Source organism: Mustelus asterias, unplaced genomic scaffold (assembly GCF_964213995.1).
Source record: "Mustelus asterias unplaced genomic scaffold, sMusAst1.hap1.1 HAP1_SCAFFOLD_176, whole genome shotgun sequence".
Lineage (NCBI taxonomy): Eukaryota > Metazoa > Chordata > Chondrichthyes > Carcharhiniformes > Triakidae > Mustelus > Mustelus asterias.
The window spans coordinates 160,872-187,923 of NW_027590178.1; the positions used below are offsets into that span (position 1 = coordinate 160,872).

The following is a 27,052-nucleotide window of genomic DNA, read 5'->3' on the forward strand; positions in this document are numbered from 1 at the left end:
TACATGTGGTCATATTCTGCCATGATGTCAAGGGCAGACACTCTCATCTCACATCCTGAGTTCAGCTCTGCTGTCCGTGTTTACATCAAGGCTGTAATGAGGTAGGGGACTGAGTGACCCTGAGTAAGCACAAGCTCAGAGTCAGCGAGCAGGTCATTGCTAATTAAATGCTGCTTGATAGTCTCGATGACGCCTTCCTCTGTTGGTGATTGAGAGGAGACTGATGGGGTGGTAAATGGACAGATTGGATTTGTTCTTTCCTTTTTGTTTACGGTCATATCTGGGCAATTTCCCACTATTTTAGGTAAACATCAGTGTTGTAGCTCTACTGGAACAGCTTGGCGAGGAACAGAGCAGCTTCTGGAGCAGTAATCTTCAGTACAGTTACTGGAATATTGTCAAGATCTGTGGTCTTTGCAGTATCCATTATCTTTAGCTATTTCTTGACATCACGTGGAGTGAATCGAATTCGCTGATAAATATCTGTGATGCTGGGGACCTCTGAACGGTTTAGCCACTGAAGTTGGTTACTAATATTTGAGCCATATCTTTTGCACTGATGTATTAGTCGTCTCCGTCATGAGGATGGGATATTTGTGGAGCCTCCTCCTGTTGTTTCATCATCCACTACCATTCACAGCTAAATGTGGCAGGACTGCAGAGCTTACATCTGAGCCGAGGAAACCAGAATTTCCTGAATGAGGAAACCTGCTGCTGGAAAATCTCCAGTCAAACTGTCAGTGATATGAAACCGGGTTTGCGGATAACCCTTTCCCTGGGCGGCACAGTGGTTCGCACTGCTGCTTCACAGCTCCAGGGTCCCGGGTTCGATTCCCGGCTCGGGTCACTGTCTGTGCGGAGTTTGCACATTCTCCTCGTGTCTGCGTGGGTTTGCTCCGGGTGCTCCGGTTTCCTCCCACGGTCCAAAGATGTGCGGGTTAGGTTGATTGGCCAGTTTAAAAATTGCCCCTTAGAGTCCTGAGATGCGTAGATTAGAGGGATTAGCAGGTAAATATGTGGGGGTAGGGCCTGGGTGGGATTGTGGTCGGTGCAGACTCGATGGGCTGAATGGCCTCCTTCTGCACTGTAGGGTTTCTATGATTCTATGATTCAATGTGAGGATCGACTGGAAGTAAGAACTCATGGTAATTCCCGGAGATAGAACACGAGCCAGACCTGCAGAAAATGTAGGTCCTGTTTACTGTGGAATGTAGCGGGAGACACCCCTCCCCTATAAACTAATCAAACAGAAATATTTCAACTTTCTAATGGGAGAATATTCTTTCCTTGTTGTATAAAATTTAGGGGATGGACCTTAAAGCAACAGTTAGCACAGTTTCACACTTTAACTCGCCCTGAGATATTATACAGATGATACAATGTCAATAGTTAAGAAGCACGGGGAATCCCGAGCGATCCACTCTCACAGCTTTATCATTTAACCCTCAGTAAAATGTACAATTCTCAGAAAATCCTGGATTTATGTAACAGCAGAAATGATTTGAATTTTTGGAATCTTAGCAGGGTCAGTGAGATTCAGGAGGGTAATTCTGATGATCAGGAAATGAGACCAGAATGTGGGACATGTTTAAACGTTACTTGCTTGTTCACAGGATGTGGGCATCACCTCCTCTAGGGGCCATTAGCAGTGGGAAATAAATGCTGGTCGAGCCAGCGACACCCATATCCCATGGACAATTAAACAAAATATACATTTTGAGAGGTGTAAAAGAGTTAATTGTTCATCATTTTTCAATGCTGACGATTGCCTTTTCCATTCAACAGAAAGGGCTTGATATTATTTGATTTAATATTGTCACACCTATTAGTGCCAAAGCATACCGTACATAGGGAAGGAAAGGAGAGTCCAGAATGCAGTGTTCCCATCACAGCTGGGGTGCAGAGAAAGATCAACTTGGATGAGATATAATATTGTAACTTGAATCAGGTCACCACTCGTGCTAAGTTTCTGACACAAAAATAGATCCAGCTATTTTTTCTGCTGAACATTAATCTGAATTTAATGTGTTTCTCACTTTCTCCATTTAGTCTGCATCTCAATAACGTGGGAGATTCAGGAGTGAAACTACTGTCTGCGGCTCTGAGGAATCCAGAATGTAAAATACAGAAACTGGAGTAAGTATCAGACTGTGAGAGATTCTGTTAATAATCAGTGGATGGTCTGACACTGTAAATTATTATCAGTATCAGTAATAGTGTCATTAATAACCATTCCACATCATTCCTGTCAGTATTCGTGTTAAACACCACGGATTTACTCTGATTCCTGAAATCTTTCTCTGATCTCCAGTTTGGAGAGTAACAGCCTCAGATATTCTCACCTCTGCTCTCAGTACAAACCAGTCAGTGACGTGTCTGAACCTGAGTTACAATAAACTGCGAGATTCAGGAGTGAAAGATTTAACTAATCATTTATAATTATTCTCAAATCCATTCATGAGAATAAAAAAGATGGACAAAACAATTAAATGTTTATAGAATTCCCAGATATGGCTGGTCGCAAGTTCAATTCAGTATAATTTGTCATTCAAATTGTAGATGTTTATGTCTGTCGGCTTCTCAGTTTGATTAAACATAGAAAACTGCTGTATATCGGTAAGGCAGATTACAAACTACATTGAATTCTGATGAGTTTTATCCCGAGGGATCCACTTTCAAATTTACGTTAAACGGAGCTTAAGGAGCATCTGAAAAGAGAATGCAGAGATGGAGATGGGGAGGGTTATGAAGAGAATTCCAGAGCTCACAGCCCAGCAGTTCAAGGCACAGCTCAGCTGGCAATGGCAATAATCACAGTGCAGAATAGTCTGAATGATGTCCCTATTAATAATGGACATTGTTTTTAAGAACACAAATAATGATACTAAATATACCATTGCTATCAGTATTCGTGTTATTAAAAACACTACCCGCTATTAGTAGACACAAAATAAGCTTGGGAGCAAAGTTGGAGACCATGAAATAAAAGAGGCAAAGGCAGCCTGGATATGAAGTTATCTGAGTGACAGGAAACAGGCAGGAGAGGTGAACTGTACCTTTTCATTTATCGGAAGCTGACAGTGGCTTTCCCCAGCAACCAGTACTGTGTTACTACGACTAATTTTCTTTACATGTACGACCAAATGAGACTTGGGTTTATCTAAAGATGAGATGTGAAGCTCCAGCACACGGCCACCAGACCACAGAGCGGACGCAGCATATGATAGACCGAGCTCAATCACACCAAAACCAATGGATCAGATCAGAGATCTGCTGTCTTGCCATATCCAGTCATAACTAGTGTTAGACATGCCACAAAATGTTGCACATGCCGGTTACATTAGGCGACAAGGTGGCACAGTGGTCAGCACTGCTGCCTCACAGCGCCAGGGACCAGGGTTCAATTCCGGCCTTGGGTGACTTTATGTGTAGAGTTTGCACGTTCTCCCAGTGTCTGTGTGGGTTTCCTCTGGGTGCTCCAATTTTCTCCCACAGTCCAAAGATGTGCAGGTTCGGTTGATTGGCTATGCTAAGTTGTCCCTTGGTATCTCCGGGTGTGTAGGTTACGGGGATTAGTGGGCCATATATGTGGAGTTACAGAGATAGGGCCTGGATATGATATTCTTTCAAAGAATTGGTGAAGACTCGATGGGCCAAAGGGCCTCCTTCTACACTGTGGGAATTCTATGATTCTATAAACATGCACAAGAATTCCATCATTACTGATGAGGGAACCCAGAGCATCAGTGCCATCTTCAGCCAGAAGTGCTGAGTAGAATGATTAATCTCGGCCTCCTCCTGAGGTCCCCAACATGACAGATGACCATTTGATTCACTGCATGTGAGGTAAAGAAATGACTGAACGCGCTGCGTGCTGCAAACTCTGTCAGCCTGGCTGTACCCCAGCAATGGTACTGAAGAATTGTGCTCCATAACTAGCCATTCCCCTGGCCAAGCTGTTCCAGTACAGCTACAACACTGGATCTACCGGACAATGTGGAACAAAGCAGGGCAAATCCAATCTGATGAATTGCTGCTCCATCAGTCTGCTCTTGAACGTCAGAAAAGTGTCATCCTTCCAGTGCCTCATGAACATCACTGCAGGAGTTCCTGAGGGTGATGTCCAAATCCCAACCACCTTCAATTGCTTTATCAATGTCCTGCCTTCCATTATAATGTCAGAAGTGAGGATGCTCACTAATGATTGCACAATGCTCAGTACTGTTCACAATTCCTCAGAGACTGAAGCAGTCCATGTCCATAAACAGCAAGACCTGAACAAAACAGAAAATGCTGGAAAGGCTCAGCATGTCTGACAGCTTCTGTGGAGAGAGAACAGCTAACCCTTCGAATCTGGATGACTCTTCGACAGAGCTAGCGTCTTGAGCTCTGAAGAACTTTCAGGCTTAACCTGATAAATGGCAAGTAATGTTTCACTGCACAAATGCCAGGCAAGGACCATCTCCAACAGACGGGAATCTAACCATATTCCCTTTACATTGAATGGCAGCACCATCGCTGAATCCTCGACCATCAACATCCTGAGTGGTGGGGGCGCACTGGGACCATTGAACAGACACTGAACTGTAAACACTATGGCTCCAAGGGTAGATCACAGTCTGGGAATTCGGAGATGAGGAACTCGCCTCCTGTCTCCCAAACTTTTCCCACCATCTCCGAGGCACAAGTCAGCAGTGTGATGGAATCCGCTCATCTTGCTGGATTGTCTGCAGCTTCAAAAACACTGAAGAAGCTCATCCATGGAAAAGGAGTCCACTGGATCAGCTGGCCATTCACCAAACTAAACATTGGCTGTCTCTACCACTGACGCACAGTGGCAGTATTTTACCACATACAAGGTGGTATGGAGCAGCTCACCAAGGTTCCTGAGCCAGCATCATCCAAACAGGCACTATCCATCACCGAGATGGCCAAGGATATCAGAAGGATGGGACACCAACCAGCTTCAGATTTCTTTCCAAACCACACACCATTCTGACTTGGAATATATTACTTTTCCATCACTGATGCGGGATCGTAATCCCGGATGTCCCTTCCTAGCGGTTTTGTACCAGATGCTCTGCAGAATTTAAGAAGATGGCTCACCACCTCCTTCTCAAGGGCAATTGGGGATGGGCTGCAAGTGTTTGCATTGCCAGTGATACCATCATCCCTTGAAAGAATTAATAAAGACAAGTGCTACCCACTGTAGAGGTGGGTAATTGTGCCTGTGTGTAACCCAAACACAGTCACGGAAGAGAGAAAAAACAGCTGCGACAGGACAAATAGTGTGACCATTGCACAGGCCAGAGGAATTCTAAAGATAGATCTGGTGGAACTATTTAATATACTCAGCGAGGGTCTCAAATGTCCAGGTGTTGTGCTGTGTTCCATACAACCTGGATCTAGAGTGGAGAAGCTTTGAAGAAAGTGTGATGCAATACAATGTTGACCAGATGCTTCATGATGAGGAACCCCATGGACCACAGGCCAGGGACATGGGATATGTGTCAGGGAGGATGGATATTCAGTAATGCAGACATGTTTTCCAAGAACCTTAACTCACACAGCCATTCAGTGTAATAAATCTTCACCATCTCCAGCACTGTTGCTGTTTCTGTGAATGTTTTATAATTTCCCTGGAGCCGACACGACATGAAACAAAGGTATTGGAATTGTATTGACCTGATTCAGTGCTGTATTTCCCATCTCACATTCCCAGTGAACTGTTAAAGACCCAGTAATATGGTGAAGGAGTTTTTTAGTGGTGCTCCATCTCTGAATTTACTCAAAATACAGACATAACAAAGTGACCAGTAATAACAAAGTATAATCCTGTGAAACCCAAGGAAGCAACCCCACCATGACAACCACCGCCATCCCCGCACTTTCCGCTGAGCTGCAGGCAGCATCTTACCTCTCTCCTCTCCTCTGGGAATTTCGATGACCGTGGCCTTTGTCCTCGGATTTCCTGAGTCCTGGAAGGATCCGGCCAACTGCGGGTCCTCTGCACAGATGCTGGAGTTGTCTCTGTCATCATAGCTTCGTGAGGTGCTTGTGTCACAGTCGGAGCAGAAGGGGACCCACTGCCCACACCAGGGGCATCCTGAGAGGAGCTCCCAAATGCTGCAGGCAGCCGCTCCTCTATCCATTCAGGGCAAACTGGACCCTCCCTGCTCAGCTGGGGAGGTCCTGACAGTTACTCCAGGCACATTTTCCCATCCCTCCCACAGCCCGTGTTCCACAGAGCTCATGGAGGTGGTGAGAACATGCAGGTTCATGTGTATTTCCTGTGGGTGAGAGGCTGGATGTGACTCTCCATGAAGGTCACCAATCTCTCTGTGGAGGATGCTATTTGTGCTCAGACCTGAGACATGGTAACACTGCTGGCCTGGATTGACTCCTCCATCCTTTGTGTGTGGATACACACAGCCTTTGGAAACTCCACCAAATGTTAAAGTATCCTACGCTGCAGCTCCAGTATCTGCTGCATTGTTAAAGACTCCAGTCACATTTCATCTTCCTGAAGCTGACAATGACCTGTCCTCTCGAGAGTGTGAGTGAACTCAGCTATTGCTGCCTCCATTAGCTGCTCGGGTTTGTCTGTGCTGCCCTGTGCTGCCAGATTGTAACCCCTTTGCTAATCGTGAGAGACATTATCTGCTCTGGCGGACGTTAGAGAGGATAATGTGACAATCCATCCTCTGACCCCTCCCCATCTTCAGAGCTGCACGCCCGTCTCCCTCTCACCGCAGCTGTTGATTTGTGAGAGAGTGAAGAATGTTAGAGGGTAATACACATTCCAACATGTCCTGCAGACTGTTCCTAACCCAGAGCTCCATGTGACCAATGGAAGACACACAAGCACCAGGTTTTGGACTCAGCAGCAGAGCCTCTCCTGTGCCCATCCATTCACTCACTCACTCTCTCTGGATCCACAACCCATCTCACCATCAGCGATTGCCCACCCAGCCTCCAGGTCTCCCAGCTCCAGCACTGCATCTTCCATTGGCATAAGGATGACACAATCCAGACACTGTCACTCTTGGCTCCTTCTCTGACGCTCTGTGCCCTCTTCTACAAGAACATAAATTTCCCTTGTTACTCACCCATCAAAGACACACACAAACCTGACGCTAATTTAGACTGCCCATCATGGGACCACCAGGATGGTCACTCAGTGTCGGCAGTGCAGCAGTCATCTCTGACTGACTCTTTACTCAGAGAGCGGTTGGGGTGTGGAATGGACTGCCTGCTGTCATAGTGAAGTCGGACACATTAGGAACTTTCAAGCAGTTATTGGATAGGCAGATGGAGCACACTAGAATGATAGGGAGTGGGATAGCTTGATCTTGGTTTTGGACAAAGCTCGGCACAACATCGTGGGCCGAAGGGACTATGCTGTACTGTTCTATGTCCTATGTTCCATGTAACCCTTCACAGAGAGGCTGACATGTTCCTGAAGATTGATGCTTTGCTGTCTGGACATTGCCAGTGTCTGGGTGGAGATGGTCTTTCCACAATTTCTCTTTCATCCTTATTCACATATCAGCCTGTAGGCTTAACGCTCACCTTGTCAGAACATATCAGATTATTCATCTTTTGCCTCATTGTAGCCACTGCTCAGACCCTTGGCAGTGTCTATCCAGACTTGCTTGGGTTGATGTGACAGGTCTCCTTCTCCAGTCCTGAGGGAACAGAACCTTCCTCCAAACCGAAATAGCCTTGAGAATTTCCAGGGTAGTGTCAGCGAATTGCCTTTAATCTGCCTTCTGCCATTTCAGCCCTTTGTTCATTAACCAGGGCTCCCTCACTGCTCCCTTCTGAGCCTTTAAAAGTGCTGCTGGCTGCCTTTAAATCTGGTGCCAGCATTGCCTGAATTGTGCTGTCCCCTGCAGCCAGTGGTTAAGCTCTGCAATGCGCAGGGATTTGGGGGAAGGTGGGAGAATGCCACTTAGTGAATTGCTCATTCGGAGAGTCAGTGCAGACACGATGGGCCGAGTGGCATCCTTCTGCTCTCTAACAATACTGTGATTCTGCCTGTGCTGCCTGAGTGGACGGATTTCCCGAACCTGTCAGACATTTACTGTGCCCGTTCTGGCTCTGTGTGGAGTGGGTTAGTTCAGTTGGTTCGGTGTCTCCAGCGTGATGTAGAATGACGCTGTTGTTGAGGGTTTGGTCCCCGTACTGGCTGTGGGGTTAATGGAATCCCAACTCTTCCCATATCCCCACGTTTACTAAGTTGTATCCCTGAAGCGACATGTACCAAATTGTGTCTCTTTCTATTGGAGAGATTTCATTGGGGACTGTGGCTACTAACACTGTCCACACGGCAACATCACCAACTTCCAGTTGAAATATCGATAATATTTTCAACCACTGTCTCCACAGAATTCTTACGGAGCACAATGAGGCCTTTTGGCCCATCGTGTCTGCACCAGCTCACCAAATTGACATTCGAAATTCGTGTCATTCTCCAGCCTTTTTGTCGTATCCATTCTCGTAGCTCATTGCCTATCTTCAAAAAATCATCTAATTCCTTTTTGACTGCTTCGATGCAGCCGACCTCCACCACACTTCCCGGCTGTGAATTCCAGACCCGAACCACTGGCAGTGTGAGAAAGGTTTCTGTCGCATCATCTTCAACCCCACCACACACTCCATTCCTGAGCCCCAGTTAGAATACTCACTGTCTCCATCTCCTGGTGTCCCTGTCTAACTGCACTCAGTTACCCCCCTCACTGTCTCCATCTCCTGGTTTCCCTGTCTAACTGCACTCAGTTACCCCCTCACTGTCTCCATCTCCTGGTGTCCCTGTCTAACTGCACTCAGTTACCCCCCCCTCACTGTCTCCATCTCCTGGTGTCCCTGTCTAACTGCACTCAGTTAGAATACTCACTGTCTCCATCTCCTGGTGTCCCTGTCTAACTGCACTCAGTTACCCCCCTCACTGTCTCCATCTCCTGGTTTCCCTGTCTAACTGCACTCAGTTACCCCCTCACTGTCTCCATCTCCTGGTGTCCCTGTCTAACTGCACTCAGTTACCCCCCCCTCACTGTCTCCATCTCCTGGTGTCCCTGTCTAACTGCACTCAGTTAGAATACTCACTGTCTCCATCTCCTGGTGTCCCTGTCTAACTGCACTCAGTTACCCCCTCACTGTCTCCATCTCCTGGTGTACCTGTCTAACTGCACTCAGTTAGAATACTCACTGTCTCCATCTCCTGGTGTCCCTGTCTAACTGCACTCAGTTACCCCCCTCACTGTCTCCATCTCCTGGTGTCTCTGTCTAACTGCACTCAGTTACCCCCCTCACTGTCTCCATCTCCTGGTGTCCCTGTCTAACTGCACTCAGTTACCCCCCTCACTGTCTCCATCTCCTGGTGTCCCTGTCTAACTGCACTCAGTTACCCCCCTCACTGTCTCCATCTCCTGGTGTCTCTGTCTAACTGCACTCAGTTAGAATACTCACTGTCTCCATCTCCTGGTGTCCCTGTCTAACTGCACTCAGTTACCCCCTCACTGTCTCCATCTCCTGGTGTACCTGTCTAACTGCACTCAGTTAGAATACTCACTGTCTCCATCTCCTGGTGTCCCTGTCTAACTGCACTCAGTTACCCCCCTCACTGTCTCCATCTCCTGGTGTCTCTGTCTAACTGCACTCAGTTACCCCCTCACTGTCTCCATCTCCTGGTGTCCCTGTCTAACTGCACTCAGTTAGAATACTCACTGTCTCCATCTCCTGGTGTCTCTGTCTAACTGCACTCAGTTAGAATACTCACTGTCTCCATCTCCTGGTGTCCCTGTCTAACTGCACTCAGTTCCCCCCTCACTGTCTCCATCTCCTGGTGTCTCTGTCTAACTGCACTGAGTTAGAATACTCACTGTCTCCATCTCCTGGTGTCCCTGTCTAACTGCACTCAGTTACCCCCTCACTGTCTCCATCCCCTGGTGTCTCTGTCTAACTGCACTCAGTTACCCCCTCACTGTCTCCATCTCCTGGTGTCCCTGTCTAACTGCACTCAGTTAGAATACTCACTGTCTCCATCTCCTGGTGTCTCTGTCTAACTGCACTCAGTTAGAATACTCACTGTCTCCACCTCCTGGTGTCTCTGTCTAACTGTACTCAGTTACCCCCCTCACTGTCTCCATCTCCTGGTGTCTCTGTCTAACTGCACTCAGTTAGAATACTCACTGTCTCCATCTCCTGGTGTCTCTGTCTAACTGCACTCAGTTAGAATACTCATTGAATGTCCCGCGCTGTACATTATTATTGTTAATGATCTTATTCTTAAAAACACTGTGGATTTACCCTGATTCCTGTTATTTTTCTCTCTCTGATCTCCAGTCTCTACAGTAACGCTCTCACAGATTCTTGTGCCGAGGACCTGGCCTCTGCTCTCAGTACAAACCGCTCACTGATAGATCTGAATCTGAGTGTCAATAAACTGGGAGATTCCGGAGTGAAACTGCTGTCTGTGGCTCTGAGGAATCCGGACTGTAAAATACAGGAACTGTAGTAAGTAGCAGACTGTGTGACATTGTGTTTATAATAACTGAATATTCAACAATATAATTTCACCGCTGGTATTTGTATAAAAAACTCTGCCCATTACTATTGGCGTCAGTTATGAATAAGGAAAACTGCTTTTCCTCTGATTCCTGTTGCTTCTCTCTCTGATCCCTGAGCAATGGGATGTCAGTCCCACAGATCCTTATGTTGAGGGAGTGGGGGAATAATGTTATGGTTCACGCTCTGAGGTCCAGTCATTGGCAACTGCAAACTGTATTGAATTTCTACCTTCGGGTGTGCTGACTCTCAGAATCCCCAACCTGATCCAATCTCATGACTTCATATTATAAGATCCGACAGCTTTGACAAATCAACAGAAAAGGCAATGAGGGACAATTCGCCTGGGAGCAAAGGTCGCCAGTCACAAATCTGATAGGTTTGTGGTCACAGCACGGCTGAAGTAACGTATATAGTTTTGGTCACCTTATGAACGTATTTTATAAACATTTGAGAAAATGTTGGCTTGAGTCTTTCATGGCATGCCAGGCTTATCTTATGAAAAAATATAGAAATTATTCGTCCGATACTCACTGCAATTGGGACGAACCACGGCTGATCATGGTCGGCAGGGTGGTAGAGCTGTTAGCACTGCTGACTCAGAGCGCCAGAGACCCGTGTCAATTCCGGCCTTGGGTGACAGATTGTGTGGGGTTTGCATGTACTCTCCGTGTCTGCGCAGGTTTCCTTCGGTTACTCCAGTTTCCTCCCACATGCCAAAGATGTGCACGCTCGTTTGAGCGGCGATGGTAAATTGACACTTGATGTCAGGGGGATTTGCAGAGTTAATATGTAGGGTTACTGTTATAGGGCCTGGGCGGGATTGTTGTTAGTGAAGGATTGATGGGCCGAATGGCCCACAGCTTGTCTGGACTTGCAGAATCTCACTGGCTGTCCTGTCTGGAGACAATACACATCTCTTTAACCTGTGCTTAATGCTCCCTCCACTCACACTGTTTGTACCTTTAAGACTTGGTTATCTGTAAAGACTGCATTCCAGTCATTATTCTGTAAATTGAGTTTGTGTCTCTGTATGCCCTGTTTGTGAGCATTTCTACACTCCACCTGACGAAGGGGCAGCGCTCCGAAAGCTAGTGGCATTTGCTACCAAATAAACCTGTTGGACTTTAACCTGGTGTTGTTAAACTTCTGACTGTTCCTAACCCAGAGCTCCATGTGACCAATGATGAACACACAAGCACCAGGTTTTGGACTCAGCAGCAGAGTCTCTCCTGTGCCCATCCATTCACTCACTCACTCTCTCTGGATCCACAACCCATCTCACCATCAGTGATTGCCCACCCAGCCTCCAGGTCTCCCAGCTCCAGCACTGCATCTTCCATTGGCATAAGGATGACACAATCCAGACACTGTCACTCTTGGCTCCTTCTCTGACGCTGAGTGCCCTCTTCTACAAGCACATAAATTTCCATTGTTACTCACCCATCAAAGACACACACAAGCCTATGATGCTGCCAGGCTGCCCATCATGGGACCACCAGGATGGTCACTCAGTGTCGGCAGTGCAGCAGTCATCTCTGACTGACCGGAACCCTTCACAGAGAGGCTGACATGTTCCTGAAGATTGATGCTGCTGTCTGGACATTGCCAGTGTCTGGGTGGAGATGTTCTTTCCACCATTCCTTTTTCATCCTTATTCACATATCAGCCTGTAAGTTTAACGCTCACCTTGTCAGAACATATCAGGTTATTGATCCTTTGCCTCACTGCAGCCACGTGCTGCCTGCTCTGGCCCTCGGCAGTTTCTATCCAGACTTGCTTGGGTTGATGTGACAGGTCTCCTCCTCCACTCCTGAGGGAACAGAACCTCCCTCCAAACCGATATAGCCTTGAGAATTTCCAGGGAAGTGTCAGCGAATTGGGTTGAAACTGCCTTCTGCCATTTCAGCCCTTTGGTCATTAACCAGGGCTCCCTCACTGCTCCCTTCAGAGCCTTTAAAAGCGCTGCTGGCTGCCTTTAAATCTGGTGCCAGCTCTGCCAGAATGGGGCCTTCCCCTGCAGCCAGTGGTTAAGCTCTGGAATGCACAGGGTTTTGGGGGAAGGTGGGGGGATGACACTTAGTGAGTTGCTCATTTGGAGAGTCAGTGCAGACACGATGGGCCGAATGGCCTCCGCCTGCTCTGTAACAATTCTGTGATTCTGCCTGTGCTGCCTGAGTGCACGGATTTCCCGAACCTGTCAGATATTAATGTGCCTGTTTGGTTATATGTGGAGTTGGTTAGTTCATTTGGTTTGGTGTTTAGAGTGTGATGTAGAATGATGCTAAATCTGAGGGTTTGGTCCTCTTACCGGCTGTGGGTTCATGGAATCCCATCTCCTCCCATTGCCGCACGTTTATTAAATTGTATCCCTGAAGCTACATGTAACAAACTGTCTCTCTCTCTATTGGAGAGAAACACAAAGAACAAAGAAAATTACAGCACAGGAACAGGCCCTTCGGCCCTCCAAGACTGCACCCACCATGCTGCCCGACTTAACTAATACCCCCTACCCTTCCGGGGACCATATCCCTCTATTCCCATCCTATTCATGTACTTGTCAAGACGCCCCTTAAATGTCACCACCATATCTGCTTCTACTACCTCCCCCAGCAACGAGTTCCAGGCGCCCACTACTCTGTGTAAAGAATCTGCCTCGTACATCTCCTTTAAACCTTGCCCCTCGCACCTTAAACCTGTGCCCCCCGAGTAATTGACTCTTCTACCCTGTGAAAAAGCTTCCGACTATCCACTCTGTCCATGCCCCTCATAATCTTGTCGACCTATATCAGGTCTCCCCTCAACCTCTGTCGCTCCAGTGAGAACAAAACAAGTTTCTCCAACCTCTCCTCATAGCTAATGCCCTCCATACCAGGCAACATCCTGGTCAATCTTTTCTGTACCCTCTCCAAAGCCTCCACATCCTTCTGGTAGAGTGGCGACCAGAATTGAACACTATATTCTAAGTGCGGCCGAATGAAGGTTCGATAAAGCTGCAACATGACTTGCCAATTTTTAAACTCAATGCCCCGGCCGATGAAGGCAAGCATGCCGAATGCCTTCTTGACTACCTTCTCCACCTGCATTGCCACTTTCAGTGACCTGTGGACCTGTACACCCAGATCCCTTTGCCTATCAGTATTAACATTTTATTGAGGACTGTGGCTACTAACACTGTCCACACGGCAACATCACCAACTTCCAGTTGAAATATCGATACATTTCCAACCATTATTTTCGCAGAATTCTTACGGTGCACAATGAGGCCATTTGGCCCATCGTGTCTGTACCAGCTCACCAAATTAGCATTAGGAATTTGAGTCATTCTCCAGCGTTTTTCTCGTATCCCCGCTCATTCTTTATATTCAAATAATCATCTAATTCCTTTTTGACTGCTTCGATGCAGCCGACCTCCACCACACTTCCCGGCTGTGAATTCCAGACCCGAACCACTGGCAGTGTGAGAAAGGTTTCTGTCGCATCATCTTCAACCCCACCACACACTCCATTCCTGAGCCACTTGCCATCCCATGTCCCCCCCCCCCCCCGTGACTCAGGGTAAGGACATGGGAATCCTGTGCTCTTCCCTTTCACCATCATCCTTTTTGTCATTTAATCACTCCGGCACTTCCATTTTGTTCTTTCCTTGTCACCCGCCCATCCCCAGCTCCCTGTCACTTAAAACTATTTAATTCACTGCTATTTCCAATTTCTAATTTTAGCTAATTGAACTGAAACTAAATCTGTTTCTATCTTCACAGATATTGCCTGACCTGATGAGAGTCTCCAACATATTTATTCATTTTTCAGATTTACAGCATCAATCGAATTTTGCCTCCTGTATGAACTGAAGTTGTGTTTCTTGAATGTCCCGCGCTGTACATTATTATTGTTAATCATCTTATTCTTAAAAACACTGTGGATTTACCCTGATTCCTGTTATTTTTTTCTCTCTGATCTCCAGTCTCTATGGTAACGATCTCACCGATTCTTGTGCCGAGGACCTGGCCTCTGCTCTCAGTACAAACCGCTCACTGATAGATCTGGATCTGGGTTCCAATAACCTGGGAGATTCAGGAGTGAAACTGCTGTCTGTGGCTCTGAGGAATCCGGACTGTAAAATACAGGAACTGCGGTAAGTAGCAGACTGTGTGAGATTGTGTTTATAATAACTGAATATTCAACAATATAATTTCACCACTGGTATTTGTATAAAAAACACTGCCCGTTACTATTGGCGTCAGTTATGAATCAGGAAAACTGCTTTTCCTCTGACTCCTGTTGCTTCTCTCTCTGATCCCTGAGCAATGGGATGTCAGTCCCACAGATCCTTATGTTGAGGGAGTGGGGGAATAATGTTATGGTTCACCCTCTGAGGTCCTCTCCTCCTCCTCAGATGTGCACAGCTCTCCCCGGACACAGCATCCATTGATTAGTGAAAAGGGGGAGAGTGAGTGGATGACAGTAAATGGAGGACAGAACATGGTGGTGGAGTCTCACTGTTAGTAACAGATGTCAGTACAGCAGCGAGAGGTGAACTTAGTTCCAATGATCCAGATGCAGAATCAGCTTGGGTGGAGATAAAGAATTAGCAAAGTTAAAAGGTCACTTGTGGGAATCATTTAATCGCCCCTAACAATATTCAGAATCTCTGACAAAGTATACAGGAAAAGTAATGGGGTCGTGTAAAAACATGCTGCAATAATCACGGGTGATTTTAGCCTTCAGATACAAAGAAGAACAAAGAAGCAAACAACACAGTAACAGGCCCTTCGGCCCACCAAGCCTGACTCCTAATCCTTATTCAGACCCAGTACTTAGTGCCCATACGAGGTTTCTGTTCCTCTGTTCGTCTCTTGTTCATGTGTCTATTAAGATACACCTTGAACATTGGGAACGTGCTGCTTCCACCACCTCCATTGGCAGTGCATTCCAGGCACCCACCACCCTCTGTGTGAAAACTTATCCTACACATCTCCCCAAACTTTTCCCCTCTCACCTTCATCCTGTGCCCTCTTGTAGTTGACCATTCCAGACGAGGAAACAGTCTCTGACTATCCACCATGTCGATGCCTCTCATAATTGTGTATCCTCTGTCAGGTCACCTCTCAATCTCCCTTTTTGTCGTGAAAACAATCCGTGATTATCCAACCTCTCCTCATACCTTAACCCTCCTTGATCAGGCAACATTCTGGTAAACGTTCTTTGCACTCTCTCCAAAGCATCCACATCCATCTGATAGTGTGGCGAACAGAACTGCAAGCAATATTACAAATGTGGCCTTATTAAAGTTTCATACGGCCGTTACATCACTTGCCAACTTGGATCTCATGGGATAAAGGGCGAGGTGGCTAGATGGGTGGAGAACTGGCTTGGTCACAGAAGACAGAGGGTGGTAGTGGAAGGGTCTTTTTCCGGCTGGATGCCTGTGACTAGTGGTGTTCCGCAGGGCTCTGTATTGGGACCTCTGCTGTTTGTGATTTATATAAACGATCTGGAAGAAGGTGTAACTGGGGTGATCAGTAAGTTTGCGGACGACACGAAAATGGCTGGACTTGCAGATAGTGAGGAACATTGTCAGAGGCTACAGAAGGATATAGATAGGCTGGAAATTTGGGCAAAGAAATGGCAGATGGAGTTCAATCCTGATAAATGCGAAGTGATGCATTTTGGTAGAACTAACGTAGGAGGGAGCTATCCGATAAATGGCAGAACCATAAAGGGTGTAGATACGCAGAGGGACCTGGGTGTGCAAGTCCACAGATCCTTCAAGGTGACGTCTCAGGTGGAGAAGGTAGTGAAGAAGGCATATGGCAGGCTTGCCTTTATAGGACGGGGCATAGAGTATAAAAGTTGGGGTCTGATGTTGCAGATGTATAGAACGTTGGTTCAGCCACATTTGGAACACTGCACCCAGTTCTGGTCGCCACACTACCAGAAGGACGTGGAGGCTTTAGAGAGAGTACAGAGGAGGTTTACCAGGATGTTGCCTGGTATGGAGGGGCTTAGTTATGAGGAGAGATTGGGTAAACTGGGGTTGTTCTCACTGGAAAGACGGAGGATGAGGGATGACCCAATAGAGGTGTATAAAATTATGAAAGGCATAGATAGGGTGAACGGTGGGAAGCTTTTCCCCGGGTCGGAGGTGACGTTCATGAGGGGTCATAGGTTCAAGGTGAAGGGGGGGAGGTTTAACACAGATATCAGAAGGACATATTTTACACAGAGGGTGGTGGGGGCCTGGAATGCGCTGCCGGGCAAGGTGGTGGAGGCGGACACACTGGGAACGTTTAAGACTTATCTAGATAGCCACATAAACGGAGTGGGAATGGAAGGATACAAAAGAATGGTCTAGTTTGGACCAGGGAGCGGTGCGGGCTTGGAGGGCCGAAGGGCCTGTTCCTGTGCTGTTTTGTTCTTTGTAACTTTTATACTTGATGCTGCGGTCGATGAATACGAGCGTGCTGTCTGCCTTCTTGACCACCTCATCCACCTGTGTTGTCACTTTCAGGGATCTGTGCACTTGTACACACAGATCCCTCTGTCGGTCAATGTTCTGATGGGTTCTTCCATTTCCTGTATAATTCGCTTCTGAATTAGGTCTTTTGCAAGAATCAAATTGTCAAAAGTTGAATAGAAGATTAGTTCACAGAATGGATTCAAGCAATTTCCTGGAGAAGCACGTTCCAGTGACAATCACACAACAAGCTGTTTTAGACATGGTGATGTGCAAATGTGTGGCATTTCCAACAAAAATAGATTCCTTTCATTTGAAAAACAGCAGCAGAAGTGTTCCAACCGTTGCTAATTCAAGGAGTGTATTAGATTAAGTGAAGATGTGGCACCGGGGTTGGCACTGCTGCCTCACAGCGTCAGGGACCCGGATTCATTCCAGCTTTGGACGACTGTCTGTGGAGTTTTCACGTTCTCCCCGTGTCTGTGTGGGTTTCCTCCGGCTGCTCCTGTTTCCTCCGGCTGCTCCTGTTTCCTCCCATAGTCCAAATAAACTGTGCAGGTTGGGTGGATTGGCCGTGCTAAATTGCCCGTTAGTGTCCAAGATGTGTAGGTTAGGGGGATTAGCGGCGTAAATATGTGGGGTTACAGGAAACCGGGCAACTGCAGATCTATTAGTCTGACATTGATGGTATGGAAATCCTATAATAATCTGTAATGAAGGAAGTGATAACAGAACACTTCGAAATTAATGGCAGGATTAGACAGGGCCAACATGGATTTATGAAAGGCTGGCACGGTGACACAGTGGTTAACATTGTTGCATCACAGCCAGGGGCCCGGGTTCAATTCCAGCCTTGGGTGACTGTGTGGAGTTCCCACATTCTCCCCGTGTCTGCCTGTGTTTCCTCTGGGTGCTCCGGTTTCCTCCCACACTCCAAAGATATGCATGGTAGATGGATTGGCCATGGTAAAATTGCCCTTAGTGTCCCAAGATATGTAGGTTAGGTGGATTAGCCCCAGTAAATTAGTGAGTTTATGGGGAGCGGACCGTGGTAAGTTACTCTGTCAGTGTGTCTCGATGGGCCGAATGACGATTCCTACACTAGGGATTCTATAGTTGCATGATTCACACACAAGAGGTTATTAAATAAAATTGGAGCACGTGGGATTGGGAGGAATATACCAGCATGGACTGAGAACTGGTTAGTGGACAGAAACAAGGAGTTGGAATAAATGGGTTACTTTTGGGTTGACAGCCTCTAACTAGTGGAGTACGGCAGGGATCAGTGTTTGGGTCTCAGCTATTCAGAATCTACATCAATGATATGGATGTGGGGATCAAATATAATATTTCCAAATTTGCGAATAATGGAAAACGAGGTGAAAATCTGAATTGTGAGGAGGATGCAAAGATGTTTCAAGGGGATGTGGAGAGGCTCAGGGAGGCTCCACAACTGGAGTAATGTGTACAGTGTTGAGCTCTTTACTTACAAAAGGATAGAATTGTATTGGAACCAGTTCAGAGAAAGTTCACTCGGCTGATTCCTGGGATGGAGAGGTTTATTTTACGAGGGAAATTTGAGCAGATTGGAGCAATATCTATGAAAGTTCAGAAGATTAAACGGTGATCGCATTGAGGGGATGAGACAGGGTGGTTGCTGAGAGGCTGTTTCTTCTTGTAAGAGAGACCAGAACAAGGGGACAGATTTTAAAATGTAATTGTCAGTCCCTTAAGACTGAGATGAGGAGAAATTTATATTTTTAGATGGTGGCTGGTCAGTGAAATTCTCTTCCCTGGAGACTCGTGGCGGCAGAGTCATTGAATATATTCAAGGCTGAGTTAAGAATGATTTTGGATTGAGAAGTGAATCACGGGTTACGGGGAAAAGAGTTGAGACTACAATTAGATCAGCCGTGATGGAGTGTGCTCGAGGGGCTGAATGACCTTCTGCTGCTCCTAGTTATTTTGTTCCTATCCCAATACGTCCTTCAGACTGCTCTCTGTGACCAGTGATGGATAAACAAGCTCTATGTTTTGTCCTCACCAGACGCTCTCCTGTGCCCATTCATTAGGCCACCCACTCAACCCATCTCACCAGCAGTAATTACCCACTCTGCCCCCAGGCCTTCCTGATCCAGCACTTCATCTTCCATTGGTGTAAGGATGGCAAGACCTGGATGTCTCCACTCTTCTTCACTCGTTCCCTGATGATATTTGCTCTCTTTCCAAACACATAAATTGTTACTCACCCATCAAACACATGCAGTAGCCCAGGGTTGTCCAACGTGTGAACCAAGGGGTGAATGTGACCCTCGAAGCCCCTCAATGCGGCCCCCGGAGCGAGTTTCCAGAATCTCAGTCACACAGTTCAGTTTGAATGGAAGAATCTGCATGGAGCTGCTCCTCCAATCACATCCCGTTTCTTTCCCATGTTTGCTGCTGATAGGATTTTGAGCCGATCTGCAGCAAATGTGGGAGAGAAACAATTTGTGATTGATGAGGATTAAACTCTAATAAACATCTTTATTTATTACTCATTATTGTGCTCAGCAAGTTGTTTCTTTTCATATCTCAGTTTAGTTTTTAATTGAAATTTCTGCGGTGCCAAACTTTATCATTCTGAAATTTACTCATCGGCCCCTTGAGTGAGAAAAACATTGACGTGTGTTTGCCCAGTGAATATGTTGGTCAGCCCTGCTCGAGCCGATGCTGGTGTCAGCCTAACGGACATGTCTCTGACAGTCAATGCTGCTGCCTTTGCATTGTAAGAGTTTTAACACCAGGTTAAAGTCCAACAGGTTTATTTGGTAGCAAATACCATTAGCTTTCGGAGCACTGCTCCTTCGTCAGATGGAGTGGAAATCTGCTCTCAAACAGGACACAGAGACACAAAATCAAGTTCCAGAATACTGATTAGAATGCGAATCCCTTCAGCCAACCAGGTCTTAAAGAGACAGATAATGTGAGAGAAGGCAGCATTAAGCACAGGTTACAGAGATGTGTATTGTCTCCAGACAGGACAGCCAGTGAGATTCTGCAAGTCCTTTGCATTGCCGGTGTCTGGGTGGAGATGTTCTTTCCACAATTTCCCCCTCATCCTTATTCACATATCAGGCCGTGCTGCACTCACCGTGGCAGAACACATCAGGACATTGATCCTTTTCCACTCTGTAACCACGGGTCTGAAACCTGCTCACCTCCCAGCAATCTCCATCCAGACTGGCTTGTACCGATGGGATAATCTCCTCCCATCCTGAGGGAACAGGACCTCCCTCTGAGCCTGAGCAGCCGGGAGGAGCCCCTCCAGGGAGGAATTAGTGATTGGGGGGAAACCCTTGCTCTGCTTTCTGACATTTCAACCCCTCATTCAATAAGCAGAGCTCCCTCGCTGCTCCCTCCAGAGCTGCTGTGTTTGAAAGTCCTGCTGGCTGCCTTTGGAGATGGTGCCAGCATTGCCTGAACCGGGACTGCCCCGTGCCCGGGCTGCCTCAGTGGGCAGCTCCCCCTGCCTGCCAGCCGTTAATTGTCCCCCTCTGACAATATCACCGTCATAACTCTGCCTATCCGGACACACCACCCATTTCCAATCCCCATGCTGGCACTTCAGAGCTTCTGGTAAAATCACAGCCATTATCTTCAACCTCACCACAAACTGCATTCCCAAACCACTGACCATCCCATGTCCCTCCCGAGCCACTCCGAGTAAGGACACGGGAGCCTGTGATTGTGGTCCTGTCCCATCATCACTTTTATCATTTAATCACTCCTGTAATTCCAGTTTGTCCTTTCTTTGTTTCTTCCCCAGCCACCCACCGCTGTCACTTCAAACCTGTCAATTCACTGCCCGTTCCCAGTTCCAATGGAAGCTCAAACTTTACCCCTGTTTCTCTCTTCACATGTATTTAGCGAACCTGCTGAGCATTTCCAGTTTATTTATATTTCATTTTCAGCATTGAGTATTTCCTCATTCTACAGAAATGCAGGTTGTGTTTTTGGAATGTCTGATACAATACATTATTATTGTTATTAACAGTATTATTTAAAACACTGGGGATTGAGCCTGATTCCTGTTATTCCTCTCTCTGGTCTCCAGTCTGTATAGGAACGCTCTCACAGATTCTTGTGCTGAGGATCTCGCCTCCGCTCTCAGTACAAAACAGTCACTGAGGATTCTGTTCCTGGGATTAAACTCCTTCACAGATCAATCTGTCCCTGCTCTCCGCCGCCTCATACTGACCTGCAGGAGTCTGGAGGTGATCTGGTGAGTGAGTGTGTTAATTTTTAGTGTAACAATTAAAATTTAAATGGATTTAAAATATAAATGGGCCTGAATCTTCCAAGCAGCAGCAATGGTAAGCAGATTGCCGGTACGTTTAAAAATTCTCCCAACCTGAAACTGCTGCATATTTCTCCCAGGATCTTCAGCACTGCGACCCTGGGAGCTCCATCAGAGCAGACAAGAGTCGGGGAAGAGAGAGCGCACACCCTATTTACAGCACAGTGACCCCGGGGAGCTCCATCACAGCAGACTAGAGTCGGGGAAGAGAGAGCACACACCCTATTTACAGCACAGTGACCCCGGGGAGCTCCATCAGAGCAGAGTCGGGGAAGAGACAGCACACACCCTATTTACAGCACAGTGACCCCGGGGAGCTCCATCAGAGTTGAGTCGGGGAAGAGACAGCACGCACCCTATTTACAGCACAGTGACCCCGGGGAGCTCCATCAGAGCAGAGTCGGGGAAGAGAGAGCACACACCCTATTTACAGCACAGTGACCCCGGGGAGCTCCAGCAGAGCAGAGTTGGGGAAGAGAGAGCACACACCCTATTTACAGCACAGTGACCCCGGGGAGCTCCATCAGAGCAGAGCAGAGTCGGGGAAGAGAGAGCACACACCCTATTTACAGCACAGTGACCCCGGGGAGCTCCATCATAGCGGAGTAGAGTCGGGGAAGAGAGAGCACACACCATATTTACAGCACAGTGACCCCGGGGAGCTCCACCAGAGCAGAGTGGAGTCGCAGTAGAGCGAGCACACCTTATTTACAGCACAGTGACCCCGGGGAGCTCCATCAGAGCAGAGTAGAGTCGCGGTAGAGCGAGCACACACCCTATTTACAGCACAGTGACCCCGGGGAGCTCCATAAGTGTTAGTTGATTGTGGGAGTGAATGGGTTGGTGTGTCGCTGGATGAATGGTTAGTCAGGGAGCTGAGGAGAGGTTCAAGGATTAGTTCTGGGTGTCTGGAGGGTGGTCGAGTTGTGTTGTGTTGGATTGGAGGGTTAATCAGCAGTTTGGATGGTGGCTGGGAGTTGGTCATGTTGTTGGGTGTCTAGTTAGATATGGTTGCGTGGTCGGGGTTTGGGATTGGTTTATAGCTTTGGAGAGTAATGGGTTGGGGTTGCTTCTTGAGTAATCAGTTTAAGTCAGAGAGATAGTCAAGAATGTATTCAAGAGGCGGCTGCATATAGCACTTGGGACGAACAGGATCAAAGGTTATGGGGAGAAAGCAGGATTAGGCTTTTGAGTTGGACGATCAGCCATGATTGTGATGGATGGTGGAGCAGGTTCGAAGGGCCAAATGGCCGCCTCCTGCTCCTATCTTCCATGTTTCTGTGTCAGGTCAGGAGAGATTGGGACGGATGAGGCCAAGTTGGGAGGTTTAGTCAGATTTGTTCAAGGGCTAGTGGGAGGTAGTCGGGCTGGAGGGGAGGGAGAGATGATTTACGGGAGTGATAGCCTGTCAGGGGGAGATACCAGCAGCAGCCAGGCCTGTGACACCACAGCTGGTTCTGCTGTGGGACAGGGTCGGGCAAAGAGCAAGCGAGCAGTAGTAATAGGGGACTCGCTAGTTAGAGGCACAGACAGGCGTTTCTGTGGCTGCAATCGAGACTCCAGGATGGTGTGTTGCCTCCCTGGTGCCAGGGTCAAGGACGTCTCTGAGCGATTGCAGGACATTCTGAAGGGGGGAGGGTGAGCAGCCAGAGGTCGTTGTACATATTGGTACCAACGACATAGGTAGGAAAAGGGATGAGGTCCTGAAATGTGAATACAGAGAGTTAGGCAGAAGGCTAACGTGTAGGACCTCGAAGGTAGTAATTTCAGGACTACTATCGGTACCACGTGCTAGTGAGAGTAGGAATAGGAGGATTAGGCAGATGAATGACTGGCTTGAGAGCTGGTGCACGGGGCAGGGATTTAGATTTTTGGATCATTGGGATCTTTTCTGGGGAAGGGCTGATCTGTTCAAGAGGGATGGGTTACATTTGAACTGGAGGGGGACTAACATCCTGGCGGGGAGATTTGCTCGAGCAGCTCGGGAGCGTTTAAACGAGGTTGGCCGGGGGGTGGGATCCAAAGCAGTAGGGAGACAGAAGAGAAGTTTGAGGACAGCACGGAAGTTAAAGAGAGCACATTAATTAGTAAAGGCAGTGTCAGTAATCCTAGTACCAGACAGATCAGACAGAAGCAAGACAGAGAGCAAGGGAAGTCCAGATTAAACTGCATTTATTTCAATGCAAGAGGCCTGACGGGCAAGGCAGATGAACTCAGGGCATTGATGGGTACATGGGACTGGGATATTATAGCAATTACTGAAACATGGCTAAGGGAGGGACAGGACTGGCAGCTCAATGTTCCAGGGTACAGGTGCTATCGGAAAGATAGAACAGGAGGTAAGAGAGGAGGGGGAGTTGCACTTTTGATTAGGGAAAGCATCACGGCCGTACTGAGAGGGGATATATAAACTGTAGTTTCGGTTTTTTTTAAAAAAGGGTGGCATGGACAAGTTGGGCCAAAGGGCCTGTTTCCATGCTGTAAACCTCTGTGACTCTATGAGTGGGTCTAGTCAGACTGTGGGAGGTGGAGTATGGGGATCAGTGGGAAGTGATTGGGGGACTCGGGTGTGCTATTCAGGTATTAGCCCAGGTGGTGAGCTGTCTAACATTACCTGAGTAACTATCCAGGTCAACTTTGTGGATCTGTCCCAAGTATCTGACTCTAACTGCAGCAGGGGAGTTCCCCAATAGTAGTTAATACCTCTGGGACAATTCCCAGGTAGATCAGTGCGTCAGGACATCCACAGGATCCCGATGCTCATCTTCAGATGTGTGTCTGGTCTCTGGCGATCCAGAGACCAGAAGATTTGTCCCATTAACTCCAGTCTCCTGTTATTTACTCTGTTGTTCAATCTGTTTAATTCCTGTTTCATCTTTAATCTGTTCCAGGCTGCAGCAAAATCAGTTCAGTGCAAATGGAAAGAGACAGCTGAAGTCGCTGCGGGAATCCAGACCGGGACTGGAAGTGACAGCGTGAACATTTCAATCTATAAACATTGCTGCTCCACCGGTTACAGTGAAATCCTGAATTGTGAAGATCTTCGACAGCTCCTTCCAAACCCTTCATTCCTGCCCCTCTCCCTCCCTATTCCATCAGCCCCTCCAGCCTGGCACTGATTTCCCTGCTTACCTGGTTTCCCAGCTGGAAAACGGTTGTAGTTTTAGTCTCCACATTGAAGGAAAGATTGCTGCAAACCATTGTTTAAGCAGCAATGTGTTGTCAGTGTTCTCAGCAACAGAGTCTTCAACCTCCTTTCAAAATGGAGCAGCAGAGATCATTCTCCAGAGAGAGAACAGTGTGTGTGTGATTCTGACAGTACCCAGCAGAGGGCAGATTGGTCAATCTTGTCAGAGTTTCCTCTCTGTCTCTGTGAATGAATTAAAGGCTCCACCAGCCTCTCCTCAAAACCTCTTTCACTATCTGGTGATTAAAGTGACACAGTGCCACCATCTGCTGGCGGCTCACAGCTACTGCAGGCGCTGCTCTCTGTGAGCCTCAGACAAGTTCAGTCAGTCCCATGTCTGCATCTGGGAACCGGTTCCTGCAGCGTGAATATTGAACAATATTGACAGGGATTGGAGTTTGCAGCAGGAACCCCGGCTGGTGAATTCACCCTTTTACCACCAGACACTGTACATGAACTCTGTTCCCTCATTCCCTGTGGGAGATATTGTCTGGAGGTTGTAGTTGGGGATGATCTCAGACTGTAATGTGTACATTTGGTGCAGTTATCAGACACTAATCCCATTCAGAATGGGAGTGGGTAAACTCTGCTGCACTCTGTAATTCCTGTTTCCAAGATAACACACCTGCACCTATTTCCAGACACACAGGCCCAAACTGACACCCACACACTCACAAACACAGATGTCAGATATTACCATTATTTATCAAACTGTTTATTTTACCATGACAGATATTACCTGGTGTTTGTCAGATTGTTGCTTTTCATCCATCTACAGTTGCAGATGCCGGTGCTGAAAAGTGGGTAGATATTCTACACCATTAAAAGCTTCACATTGAATCGAGGAAATTCTTCAAAGACTATGAATTAATCACTTTCAAATTAATATCATTTCGTCAGAACAATCTCCTCGCATCATCTATTATTTCAATTTAAACTAACGTTATTGTGTTGTCTGGTCTGTGCTAGTTTTAACTGAATACTGCTCAGTATGTGACATGATCTGTGTTATTGAGTCTTGGAAGAGAAAGGGTTAATGCTGCTGCTCTGTAATTGTAATGGATATTCCTAATTTTATCATCTGTATAACTAGTTATTTACAATTAAATGCTTATTGGTTAATTAGTTAAATGCTAATTGTGAATCATTGGAATGCTGAAACTAATACGTACACAAGCTAATAAAGAGCGGGGGAACTAGTGTAAATACTGTAGCTAACAGTGAGCGTGAAACTGAAAAGACCATAAGATACAGGAGCAGAATTCAGCTATTCTGCTCATCGAGTCTCCTCCACCATTTAATCACGGCTGATAAGTTTCCAAACCCATTCTCCCACCGTCCCCCCATAACATTTGATCCCCTGACCAATCAAGAACATGTCTATCTCTGTCTTACATACACTCAATGAGAGAGAGTGAGCAGAAAGAGTGAGGGGGAGAGTAGGTGAAGAGCGAGTGAGGGGGGGTGAGGTTGAGGGCAGATGGTGTGAGGGGAGAGCGCGATGGGAGGTCGAATGAGGAGGAGAATAGGTGAAAAGTGAGGGAGAGAATGGGGGAGGGAGAGTGAGGAGGGGAGGGAGAGTGACGGGAAGATAGCGCATGAGGGGTAAGAGAATGAGAGGGGAGTGCGAGGGACGCAGGGGGAGGGGAAGGGTGAAGCGGAGAGATAGAGGGGAGGGAGTGAGGGGGAGAGTGGGGGATGAAAGTGAGGAGGAGAGAAGAGAATGAGAGGTAGAGTGAAGGGGAGAAAGTGAGCGGAGATGGAGTGAAGGGACGGTGAGAGGAGGAGAAAGGTGAAGAATGAGGGAGAGAGAGGAGGGAGAGAACGGGGAGAGGAACTGACGGGGAGAGAGTCAGAGGAGAGAGTAAGGGGGAGAGTAAATGAGCAACTGAGGGGAGAGAGCATAAGCGGGAGAGAGGTTGATGGGACGGATAGTGAAGGGGAGTGTCTGAGGCGGGATAGTGTGACGGAAAAGACTGAGGGGGAAGAGAGTGGAAGGTCTGAGGTGGGATAGTGTGACGGAAAAGACTGAGGGGGAAGAGAGTGGAAGGTCTGAGGCGGGATAGTGTGACGGAAAAGACTGAGGGGGAAGAGAGTGGAAGGTCTGAGGCGGGATCGTGTGATGGAAAAGACTGAGGGGGAAAGACACTGAAGGGGAAGGGAGAGAGTGAAGACGAAGAGAGTGAGGAGGAGAGAGAGGGGAGGGCGAGTGGGGAAGTGTGAAGGGAGAGAGACTAAGGGATGGAAAGTAAAGGGGAGAGTGTGAGGGCAGAGACTGAGGGGGAAGAGAGTGAAAGGGAAGGAATTGAGGGAGGGAGTGAGGGGGAGGGAGAAATTAAGTGAGGAGGAAAGTGACGCATGAGGGGGAGGGAGTGAGGAGAAGAGAGGGTGAGGGGAAGAGAATCAGTGGGAGAGAGTGGAAAAGAGGAAAGTGTGAGGGAGGCAGAGTGTGCAAGGGGGAGAGATCAAAGGTTCTAGAATGTGGGTCGCGAGAGGGAGGGCA

The 27,052-nt window shown here is 47.4% G+C and overlaps 1 protein-coding gene across 4 annotated transcripts in view; it reads left to right on the forward strand.

Annotated features, from left to right (window-relative positions):
* Positions 1-25,677, forward strand: part of LOC144485238 (NACHT, LRR and PYD domains-containing protein 3-like) — a 66,171-nt gene extending 40,494 nt beyond the window's left edge. For all 4 annotated transcript variants that reach the window (XM_078203453.1, XM_078203454.1, XM_078203451.1 and 1 more), the window contains 5 exons: positions 2,050-2,136; positions 10,348-10,518; positions 14,534-14,704; positions 21,120-21,287; positions 24,254-25,677. In XM_078203453.1, coding sequence (XP_078059579.1) covers positions 2,050-2,136; positions 10,348-10,518; positions 14,534-14,704; positions 21,120-21,287; positions 24,254-24,341 — 685 coding nt within the window. In that variant the 3' untranslated portion in view covers positions 24,342-25,677. The remainder of the gene's footprint in view (positions 1-2,049; positions 2,137-10,347; positions 10,519-14,533; positions 14,705-21,119; positions 21,288-24,253) is intronic.
* The last annotated feature ends 1,375 nt before the right edge of the window (positions 25,678-27,052 follow it).